The 12,157-nt window shown below is 54.9% G+C and overlaps 1 protein-coding gene across 1 annotated transcript in view; it reads left to right on the top strand.

Moving 5' to 3' along the window:
* Window positions 1–3,059: 3,059 nt before the first annotated feature.
* CABP7 (calcium binding protein 7) overlaps window positions 3,060–12,157 on the top strand; it is a 79,517-nt gene continuing 70,419 nt past the window's right edge. Inside the window, exon 1 of the mRNA XM_024208313.2 lies at window positions 3,060–3,168. Within this exon, the coding sequence (XP_024064081.1) occupies window positions 3,060–3,168 (109 nt within the window). The remainder of the gene's footprint in view (window positions 3,169–12,157) is intronic.

The following is a 12,157-nucleotide window of genomic DNA, read 5'->3' as shown; positions in this document are numbered from 1 at the left end:
TACCTGAAAGGGGGTTCCAAAGAGGATGGATCTAGACTGTTCTCAGTGGTACCAGATGACAGAACAAGGAGCAATGGTCTCAAGTTGCAGGGGGGGAGGTTTAGGTTGGATATTAGGAAACACTTTTTCACTAGGAGGGTGGTGAAGCACTGGAATGGGTTACCTAGGGAGGTGGTGGAATCTCCTTCCTTAGAGGTTTTTAAGGCCCGGCTTGACAAAGCCCTGGCTGGGATGATTTAGTTGGGGATTGGTCCTGCTTTGAGCAGGGGGTTGGACTAGATACCTCCTGAGGTCCCTTCCAACCCTGATATTCTATGATTCTATGATTCTATGGTGAAAGCCGTGCCCATAAATACAGAACGTAAGGCCCATGGCAGGAAATGCCACTGGCCTGGGGACCCAGACCAACACATCCCCAGTGAGAAACCATTTAACAGCCATTGTGCCGGGGAAAGGTGGCAGCCAGTTTAAATTCCTCTGTGGCTCTGCACAAACAGTGGCAATGAGCCAGGGATTGGTTAGGAGTGTGCCATGGCACTTCACAGACAGATATGGGGTTGGAGTCTCTGCCTGGAGCAGCCCACAATCTGAACAAGCCAAACTCAATTCCCCGCTCCCACATATAGTGCCCCGCCCATGTGCTGCTCTTCTCACTGCTTGGATGAGATGGGAACACAGTCTCCATGACTTAGACTCACAGACTTTCAGGCCAGAAGGGCCATCATGACCATCTGGTCTGACCTCCTGTGCACTGCAGGCCACTGAACCCCACCCACCCACTCCTGTAACAGACCATAACCTTTGGCTGAGTTACTGAAGTCCTCAAATCCTGATTTAAAGACTCCATGTTACAGAGAATCACCCCTTACTAGTTGAAACCTGCAAGTGACCCATGCCCCATGATGCAGAGAAAGGGGAAATTATTCAATCCCTGGTCTCTCTGTCAGGACTGCCACAAGGGAGGGGGCCATTTGTGGTGGTAGCTATTACAATACGGACCCACAAGGGGCTGGACTGAGACCCAGCAAACTCGTTTCACACCAGCCACCCAGGTGCTATCAGGTGGTAACGACGTGCAGTTACTGCTGCAGTGCATCTCCTCTGCAACATCACCTGTCCTCTGCTCCCTACACCGGCTTCCCATCGAATATTGAACTGAGTTCAAGGTCTCAGTCCTGATCTTCAAGGTGCTCCATAGCCTGGGAACAGGGCACCTAAAAGCCCTAAAGCTCCAAGATGGGGACTGTAGAATGAACTCCCCAAGGAACTAAGAGCCACCCCAAACTTCACCACCTTCCACGTCAGGGGCAGGACGCGTTTCATTGACCATGTCATCCTGCACATGCTTGTCCCCCTGGCGCAAGGAGGAGAGAACCAACTTGTGACAGGTGTTAGTCACATTGCTTAACGCCCGACTGGGAGATGCTCTGATACTACAGTGATGAGCACAGCATAAGCTCCTATTAGAACAGAACAGAACTGCGCAGGCTCGGCCTCCCATTGCTGGGCCCCTGGAGCCAGCCAGTCCCTGGCAAGCCCATGAGACTGATCTGACTGAAAGATCTTCATGCACATTCCACAATGCCCCATTTCTCACCACTTCCTCTGAAGCATCTGGGACAGACCTCTGTTGGAGACAGGAGACCGGGCTAGATGGTCTGATCCCGTCCTAGTCTGATGAAGTGGGCATTCACCCACGAAAGCTTATGCTCCAATACTTCTGTTAGTCTTAAAGGTGCCACAGGACCCTCTGATCCCGTCCTAGGTTCTTAGCCTTCCTCACTGCACAGCTTGTCCACATTCACAGTGTGATGGAGGTCCTAGCACACATGTCCTGCACACTTGAGATATGTGTGACCTATTTGGCTGGGGAGAACATAGGGGAAACATTGACAGCAGGATGAGACTGAGAGATGGGCACTTGGCCCTGCTTGGCACAGAAGCACCTGCTGGAATGTATTTGTGTTCCCCGCACAGCCCTGCACAAGGTGACTCCCTACACACAGGCCTCTCCCAGGTGCTAACAGGCACGCTACAGTAATGCCCAGGGCCGAGCTCTGAGCCTCCTTTGCTGCCACAAAAAGACTCCCTGGCTCCGGGCAACCAACGGCAGGCTCTAGAGGCCGTCTGGCGCGATGCCGCATGGCACAAGAAACCCCCTGTCCGCTCCAGCTGCAGAGACGTGCAAAGGGAGCCAGGTTTAAAGACAGACTCAGGCAGCCTGGTCCGACCCAGGGCAAGAGGGCACCTAGACCTTGTGGGAACTGCGCTGAACAGAGTCTAGGAAGCCAAGGCCAGGGAGCACTAGCTAGTGACCTCTCCAGGGGTGGGGGTCAGCCTAAGTCTGGTATGAGAGGCCAGTGCACCCTGGCCTTTCTCCCGCTTCCTGCAGGTGGTTTCGGTGCTTCCTTTCGCGGTGGCCGCTCAGATGTTCACTTGCTTGGCGGTGGGGGGAGCATGTGCGCGCCGTGAGCCAGCCAGAGGCAGGCACCGCACAGACTGGAGAGAGAGGTTGCCAGAGCAAGTCTAGGGCTGAACTCCTGCTGGGGAAACTTAGCGCACGGAGGGGTGGGGGCAGCCCATGCTGCCCCCCCTGCGGCACCTGGCCCGAAGCTATGCCAGCCCCCCAGAGGCCTCTGGGCAGGGGCTAGGTGGGATCCTTGCTTCTGAGACTCCCAGGGTGAAACACTAGGGAGGATGCCCAGCTGTGTCCTGCTGCCTGCCTGAGAGCCGCGGGGAGCAGCGGAGGCCGGGGCTGCCGGGATGGGGAGCTGGGTTTGACTGGAACGAGCCGCCAGCGGGACCATTTTGCCCCGTGGTTTGGCGGGGGGACCCGAGCCGTGTGTGCGGAGGGGCGCAGGGCGGTCAGCGAGGCTGTCATCTCCCCCGCCGCCAGCCCGGAGCCGCTCGCCCGCCACAGCCTTTGCCGGAGAGGGGCAGGAGGACTCGCGGGCCGGCGAGTGCGGGGGGAGCCCTCTCTCCGGTCCCACGCTCCGGCCCCGCCAGGGCGCCTCGGATGAGAGCGGGGGGTCCAGCGGGGGATCCGGGCCGCTCCCACCATGCCGTTCCACCCAGTGACCGCGGCGCTCATGTACCGGGGCATCTACACCGTCCCCAACATCCTCGCGGAGCAGCACCCCGTCGAGATCCCCGAGGACGAGCTGGAGGGTGAGTGACCGCGGGGCGGCGGGGCGGCGGGGGGCCCGGTACGGCGATCTGCAGAGGGGCTGCGGGGGCTGCAGCTCGGGGCTCCCTCCCTTTGCGGGGTTACTTCGCCCCGCAGCCGCACAGGGTGGGGGAGGGGAGCACCTGTTTCCTGGGAGCGAGTCGCGGCCGGAGTTTGGCAGCGGTCAGTGGCGGGGGCCGGGACGTGTCCGCTGCGATCGTCAGAGCCAGCCCTGCGGAGCGCGGCCGGGGCTCCGGGGCATTGAGGGCTGCTGGGGGGGTCCCACTCGGGGCCGGCGTGCATGGGCCGTGGGGCGAGCCAAGCGAGCTGCCCAGCAGGCGGGGGAGGGAGGGACGTGCCCGCGGCGGAGGAGGAGCAGGGGGGCAGACAAGTGTGCCAGGAATTAGCGCCCCAGCGCCAGAGGGCTGGAGGGGGGGGGCAGCCCCGGTGCGGAGGAAAGGGGAGCAACGGGCGGGGGCCAAGCGCTAGAGCAGAGGGGACCTCCCATCATGGGCGAGGGGGGGACTGCTCAGGGCCCGGGGAATCACCCCCCGCCCCAGGGCTGCTCTGCGGTTCCAACTTGATCCTCCCCCCCAGCCTCCTCCCTGCTGGGCGCGCTGCGCCGGCCCGGAGAGGCCGGGAGCCGCTGACCCAGTGCCAGTGCGGAAGCGGGACGAGCCGCGGCACGCGGCGGGCAGGGGAGCCCTGCAACCCCGGGCGCCGGCTGCCAGCCACCGCCATTGGCATTCCGCTCGTGTCGGCCCCGGGCGATCCGTGCGGGCTCACGCCAGCCAAGCAGCCCCGCCACGCTCCCCATGCGCCCGGCTGCCGGCCAGTGCGGCGCGCGGGGCAAGCGGTGTCAAGGCAGGAGGCGCAAACCGGGAGGGACGGGGGAGCCTGGCACTCGGTGTGGGGCGCCGCCTGCAACAAGCGATTGATCCACTGCTACAATGGCAGTGGGTCACACTCACAGGGCCTGGGCAATTGTTGCTGTTCCAGTAGGGTGACTAGATGTCCCGATTTTATAGGGACAGTCCCGATTTTGGGGTCTTTTTCTTATATAGGCTTCTATTACTCCACACCCCCTGTCCTGATTTTTCACATTTGCTGTCTGGTCACCCTATGTCCCAGCACAGCATGGGTCACACTCACAAGGCACGGCCGATCCTCACTGTCCTAGTACGGCATGGATCACACTCACAGGGCACGAGCAATCATTGTGGTTGCAGCGCGGCATGGGTCACACTCACAGGGCACAGGCGATCATTGTGGTTGCAGCACCACATGGGTCACACGCACAGGGCCTGGGCAATTGTCATTGCTCCAGCGTGGTGTGGGTCACGCTCATAGGTCATTAGCCATTGTTGCAGGCCTAGCACAGTATATCACAATTGTAAAGCAGGGGTGACTGGTGCTGTCTTAGTACATTGTGTCACAATCTTATGACATGGGTGCGTCTTGCTTTTTTTTTTTTTTTTAAATCCCACTGTGTCATAAGCAACTTTTACCTTTCTATCCCCCTCTGACCAGGGCTGTCGCAACCCATTAGGTGACCTAGGCAGTCGCCTAGGGCACTACAATTTGGGGGGCAGCGACCACGGTGGTATTTCGGCGGTGGGACCTTCCGCTGCCTAGGGCGGCAGAAAAGCTGGCGGCGCTCCTGCCTCTGACCCACGTGGCTTGTTTTTGTAGAACAGTATCACAGTATAATAATTATAAATGGCTGTTGCTTTCTCACAGTATGATTGGAGCAACTCTTGCTTTTATATCACAATAACAGCAAGGAGTCCGGTGGCACCTTAAAGAATAACAGATTTATTTGGGCATAAGCTTTCGTGGGTAAAAAACCCACTTCTTCAGGTGAAGAAAGCTTATGCCCAAATAAATCTGTTAGCCTTTAATGTGCCACCGGACTCCTTGTTGTTTTTGTGGATACAGACGAACACGGCTCCCCCGATATTCTGATAGAAACATTGTGATATAAAGTAAGACATGAGTAACTGTTGCTTATGTGTTGCTTTTCTATAAGAGCACAAGTACAGTGAGCTGCGTTTGTGTAACATTTTGTCACACTAGTACACTGACAAGCTGTTGTTATAATCACAACATAAGCTGAGTGACTTACTTTTCTATCGTGTGACATGAACAGCTCCTGCTCTTCTATTCTGTCAGGATATGATGAGAGTGGTTTTTGCTTTTCTTTAACTAGGTCACAATAATATGACAGGACCGCCTGGGGCTGTCCTAGCACAATGTAACGTGAGCAACTCTTGCTTTCCCATCACAATGGAACATGACTGTGATAGGAAAGCAACAACGTGTCAGGATACAACGTGAGCGACTCTTGCTTTCCTGTCACGAGAACAGCTGGGTCACAGTGGCTGTTTTCCCCGTCGCTCTCCCACTGTTGATTCCAACAGGGATTCTCTTCTTCCGATTTCCAAAGCAGACACAGGAGGGAGCAAGCACCGAGCATAGGGGCCCTATAAAGCTTTCTCCATCCCATTCCTACTCACACACCCCCAGCTGGCACCTCCTTCACCACCTCTGCCAAGGGCTAGTTTGCATGCAAACCACCCTGCTGCTTGAACCCAACCTGCCCAGAAATGCCTGGCAGCAAGTGGTGCTTCTGCCCCTGTAAACCCTGCTATGCCCACACAGCTGATATTGAAACATCCCCTTTGGATGTCTTATGTGCAATGAGTTGGGGGATCTCAGTGTAATGCCTGGGGAACAGGTGTGCACCAGGCAGAAACGTCCCCAGCTCCTTGCAGACAGATTGAGCAGAGGGGCCAAGGACCGATAGGATCACAGAGACTGAGGTACCCCAGAAGTGGGCAGGGTAGGCTTGAGGCACAGGGGTGAGGTTGGGTGCAGAGAAGCTGGCCCTGCTATTGTCTCTGTCCTGTGGCTGGAGAGCCCCCCCTTTCCCCCAGGCACCCTCCCCGGTGCTAAATCCTAGGGCTGGTCAGAACATTCTTTTCATGGACATATGGCCACAGCGTTCCCCAGACATCCTGGTCTCAAGGTGGATTTGGATAGGAAGCTCTCTGTGGCCCAGAGATGCTCTGCTCACCTCTGTTCAGAGAGAGGAAGAGAGCAGGCAGAATGGACAGCCAGTGCTTTTCAAGCGCAGAAGAGACGTTTCAACACAAACCCGCTTCGCGAAAACATTGGGCAGGTTTTAGTTTCATTCCCATGTGGAACAGGCACATCTCAAAACCACAAACGTTGGCACAGAACAAATTGCCGTGCGCTGGCCAGGTCTGCAACCTGCATTGAGAATGGCCACACTGCAGCATGGGCTGGCACATCCCAGCTAGCTCACTAAAAACCAGCAGTGTAGCCAGAATAGCACAGGCAGCAGCACAGCCTAGCTGCCCAGTACAATCCCGCCTGCAACCCTAGGTACATCCTTGGGCACCTCACCCATGCCACCGCCTGCCACACCATGGCTACCCTGTTATTTTTAGCAAGCTAACTCGGGGATGCATGCACATGCGGCATAGGCAGACCCTAAAGGAGAAAACATCCCAACCGATAGCAAGGTTCCTCTGGGCTGTTTGATTTCACTCAGGGAAGCAATGGGGCAGGTGACACCAATGAAGCTTGTTCCCTGCTCTGTCCCTGCCAGGCTGCTGGCAAGCTTGGCATTGGAGGATTCCTGAGCAGCTGGATCACCATAGGCATGTCAGGAGCTGGAGTGCCAGGAACTTCAAAGCCCTCTCTCTCTTTTCCCTCATGAATAGGATCCTCCCCTCGACCTTCTAAAGTCTCCCCCTGCTCTTTTGTGGATATGGTACAACTTGCCCATTCCCTCCCTGAATCATGGGACTTGAGGAACATAGGAACTGCTTGGCACAGACCATTTGGACCCTCTAGAGCAATGTCCCATCTCTCCACTGTACTGGACCAGCCCAATGGTCCATGCAGTCCAACCGGCTGATGGCTCCATCTGTATGGTGTCAAGTCTTCAGGGCTGTTCAACGCCTGATGTGAAGCCCCCATAACCCATTTCGTTATGCTATGCTGATGTGCATTCTTTGCTGCACCCCCAGCCTGGCCTCACCTTCTGCACAGAAGTAGATGGGGAATGCTAGATGTGGAGTTTAGGGGTTCGTGATCTTTGCAGAAAGTGGTGGGGTTCCCTGGTGCTTGGGAAGCCTGGGTCTTTCTGTGTCACCTTAACCTGGGTTCATGTTCAAGTGTGATTTGGTTTTGTAGAAACCTGTGTTTCACTCTGAAGAGAGCCAGCACTCTACATTAGAGTGGGAGCCATATATACTATCCAGGCTGCTGCTCCTGTTCCTCCTTGCCGCTCCTAAGCTCACACTCTGCCTTTGATTCTTTCTCCCCGCTCCACCTCTGCTCCTTTCGCTCCCAATCTCCCTCTTTAAATGGAGCAGGAGCCCAACAACCCAGGAATACAGCAGCTGAACCACGGGGGTCAAATGCCTCTGTGCTAGAAGCCTGCTGAAGCCAGTGGGCTTCTATGAGGAAGAGTTTGGTGCATGGTCTCAAAATTAGACTGCAAGGAAGGACAATCCCATAGTTAAGGCTCCCAGCTGGGACTCAGGAGAATTGAGTCCAGATCTCATCTCTCCCACTGACCCCCTGCATGACCTTGGATAAGTCACTTAGCCTCCTTGGAATGCTCCCTGTCTTGTCTATTTGGACTGTAACTTCTCCAGGACAAGGAATGGATCTAACTGCACAGTGCTGAGCACAATGGGGCCTGGATCATGGCTAAGGTCTCTAGCTGCTACTGTAATTCGGAGGAGTTAACAGTGTTAACAGCATTCACAGTGTCTCTGCATAGATTAATGGCTAACCCTGGGGCAGTCTCTCATCCTGCCCCAGGTCAGTCACATTTTTGTGAAACACATACATTTCCTTTTCACTGTCCCCAGGGGAGGGGAGGGGCCAGATGCTCTCAGCCAACCATGTCACTGCCATCCCTCATTATCTGGCCCTCTGTCCTGTCTCCTCCCCCTCTGCCTTTCCCACCTAAACAGCCTGGTCTCCTCAGACATATCCCCCCACCCCCACCCCGGCCCACCCCCATCCCGGACACCTCTGAACATTTCCACTGCAGTGTCTTCTCTGCTCATCCTTCTGGAGTGGAGGGGCCAGGCTGAATGCAGCAGCCAAGGTGAGACTGAACCATTGCTTCAGAGCAGCTCCCTGCACCTCTCAGGATGCCCCTGCATGCAGTGGGCCCTTCCAGCCAGCCCCTCCCTCAGCCCCCTGTTCTTCTTGGCCCCACACTCTGCTCTGAGCCCCCTCCTGTCCCATACCAGCTGCCCTGTCTAAGCCCTCCCATATGCAATAGAGCCTCACTTCCTGGTCCCATGCCCCCTACCCCTCCTGCATGCAGTCCCTGCCTTGACCCTCTCCCTTCAGGTATGAACTATGCCTCACATTCCCTGCTCTACCCCCCTTTCAGTACAGCCTCCCTTCCCCACCTGTGCCCCTCTCTGGAGCCCTGCACTGGGCAGAGAGCTTTCAAACCAGCCCGTCTAGGCAGGAACGTGGCTTCACAGATCCAAAAATCACCTACCTTAGAGCCCTTCCTTTGCTGTCCCCTGATCTTTCTTTATGGCCGAATTCCATGTCTACCCCAGTGCTGCCCCACCTCGCACAGCCCTGTGCGCTTTACGGGCGAGCTTTCTGACTAGCCACCGGCTCCTAGTCCTTGTCATGGGGGTTGTGTCTCTAAAGCCCCTGGTTGGCTTTGCAAACCTAATCCCCCATTTCCATAGCCTGGCGGAATCATAAGCCAGGCCTCCCCTGTGAGGGCAGCAAGTGTTATCCCTGTGTTACAGATGGGAAAACTGAGGCACAGGATATGAAGTGACTTGCCCAAGGTCACCCAGCAGGCCATTGACAGAACCAGGAATGGAACCCCTGGTGCTTTGGGCATCTAGCTCCACCCAGCCCCCTGTGCTCAACCTACTAGACAGCGCTGCCCCTCACATCACCTTTCCTTCTTTTAAATCAGCAATGAAAGGAGCCACCCCAACCAGCTCACACCAGGGCACTGATTAAATTCCTCCTCCTAAAGGGGTCCCAGATCAGGGTATTTATCTTAGAAGAGATTGTAAGACTGGAATCATTTCCTTTAGACAGGAGAGGAATAAGGGGGACCAGAGTCTATGTAATAGTGACTGGGCTAGAGAAGGGAGATTTGGTGCGTTTGTTCTTTCTGTTTCCTAACACAAGAACAAGGGGACAAACAATGAGATGGGGGTGGGGGTCAAAACCAAGCAATTTTCACACAATGCATATTCAGACTGTGGAACTCCCTGCCACTGGAAGCAGTCAAGGCCAAGAATTTATAGCACGAGTCAAAAAGGGATTGGGCATGTATATGGACAGTGAGAATATGCAAAGTTATCCTAACTAATTATAACAATTGTGGAAGAAAGATAAAACCTGGTGCTTCAGGGCTTAAGCTGATCTGTGACTATTACAGACCAGGGTCAAATCTAATATGGGGTCAGATTATCCCATACCTGCTACTACTGGGTTCTTACACCTTCTGCTGAAGCACATTGTGCTGGCCACTGATGGAGAGAGCAAACAGGACTAGGTAGACCTGCCCATGTTCCTAAGTGAACTAAATGGCAGGGTATTGGAAGGTGTAGGCATTTATCAGACAACAGCTTGGTGGTGGCTGCTGGGGTGCCCTGAGCTGGAGGAGTGGGGAACATTACCAACTCCCTGGTGTTCCTCTGCCTGGACATGCTCGCATCTGCGCAGCAATCTATCAGTGTTTGGGTGGGACGCCCCTTTGTTTGGGGGGACTTGATCCTTAGCTCCCATTGGCTGCAGCCTGCCCCTGCCGCAGCCCTGATCCCCCTCCTGCCCTCCAAACCCCTTGGTCCTAGCCCAGAGCACCCTCCTGCACCCCAAACCCCTGATCCCCAGCCCCACCACAGAGCCCGCACCCCCAGCCAGAGCCCTCATCTCCCCTGCACCCCACTCCCCAGACCAGAGCCCCCTCCCATACCCTGAACTCCTTATTTCTGGCCTCACCCCAGAGCCCGCACCCCCAACCACAGCCCTCACCCCCTCCCACACCCCAACCCCAATTTTGTGAGCATTCATGGGCTGCCATACAATTTCTATTCCCAGATGTGGCCCTCAGGCCAAAAAGTTTGCCCACCCCTGGCTTAAACACTCTCCCTGGCTAGGGAATCTTGTCCTGAGAGTTACAGGTCCAAATCCCAGCACAGGGCACTTCTGGAGGGGGTCACCTGAGGGAACTGAACCTAGGACCTCTCAATCGAAAGTATGAGCCTCTACTGCTAGAGCTAAAGGTGCAGGCCCAGTGACTTGGCGGCAGTAGCAGACACTGATAACACTATGCATCCAGCCACTAGCAGGGGAACAAAGATCTGTATGGTGGTGATTTCCCTTTGCCAGATGTTTTCCAACCCCGCTGGAGGGTAACAGAGAAAACTAGACTAGACTAGAAATTCCTTATACAGCCCTCACCACCATAGCACATGGGGAAGAAGCAGATAATCCAGGTTCATGGACACTCCCGCCTGCCTGGTCTCGCTGTTTGACTTTGTGTTTTGTAGCAGCCATTTGTTGATATAAATACATCAGCAGGATCAATTCAATTAGGCCTCGGCTCCTTGGCATCCGCAAACTGTTGCATATGGATGAGTTAGGAGCGGGCATCGAGGCAGAGGGGGCCAGGACACACAGTACAAATCAGTGACAGAGACGGTGCCTTCTCTTATGTCAAAGTGCCAGGCACACCAGCAGCACAAAGGAAATGATCAATCATTTTAATGAAGCTCAGATCATTACACTTGGCATCTTCAAGTTACTTACAGACATCAGCTAATTAATCCTCACAACCCCCAGGGAGGTGGGGAAGTATTAGCGCCATATTTCAGATGGGGGAAATTGAGGCACACAGGGGTCAAAGCCAACATTTCAAACCTAAAGTTAAGTCCCAATTCTGAAAGTTCAGGCTACCTCTGTGGTTACTGGGAGCTTCTTAAAGTGAGGCCGTGGGACAGCAGAGAAAGGCACAGTCCTCAGTGTCTGCGCTGCAAGGATAGCCTCAGTCAGTGCTGGGTGGGTTTGCGCACACACACACCCCAACTAGCCCTGGTTTCACTGAAATCAGTTTTAAAACCTATTTAGCTAAATTGGTGCCAATCCTGGCCTGGCCTCTGATCTCAGTTTAGAACTGGTTATGCTGGCTCAGCTCCTGCCCACTCACCACTGCCAGCTAAGCAAAAATAAACCCAGTTAAATGCAATTTAAGAGCATCCACATAGGGGCTTTGCACTGGGTTAGTTAAAGCCATGCAACTTTGTGTTTCGAGACAAGGCTGGAAAGTCTAAAGCCCTGCCCCAGTATGCAAGGGGCTCAGTGTAAGATTCTCTGGGCGGGAGGTAGCTTCTTGTCTAGCTTTCTTCAAGTCCTGGTCAGGAGCTTGGAGGGGATGCCCCAGGGCCCTAGAGTTTGTATTGGCAGCCAAGCTTTGGGGTGTGTATCCAAATGGAATGGCTAAGCCCTCTGAGGCCTGCCTGCCTTTTTATACTGTGACAGACAGGGTGTCTTTGGCAAGACCTAAATTAATAAATAAATTAATGGAGATATCCTATCTCCTAGAACTGGAAGGGACCTTGAAAGGTCATCGAGTCCAGCCCCCTGCCTTCACTAGCAGGACCAAGTACTGATTTTGCCCCAGAGCCCTAAGTGGCCCCCTCAAGGATTGAACTCACAACCCTGGGTTTAGCAAGCCAATGCTCAAACCACTGAGCTATCCCTCCCCCCCTTTATCCCACCTCCTGCACCCATCAGCAAAATAGAGACAATGGATTTCAGGAAGGCGGATTTTGGTAAGCTCAGAGAGCTGATAGGTAAGGTCCCATGGGAATCAAGACTGAGGGGAAAAACAACTGAGGAGAGTTGGCAGTTTTTCAAAGGGACACTATTAAGGGCCCAAAAGCAAGCTATTCC

This window comes from Terrapene carolina, unplaced genomic scaffold, assembly GCF_002925995.2.
Source record: "Terrapene carolina triunguis isolate 2854851 unplaced genomic scaffold, T_m_triunguis-2.0 Scaffold782, whole genome shotgun sequence".
Taxonomy (NCBI): domain Eukaryota; kingdom Metazoa; phylum Chordata; order Testudines; family Emydidae; genus Terrapene; species Terrapene triunguis.
This window is presented reverse-complemented; position numbering and strand designations above follow the sequence as displayed.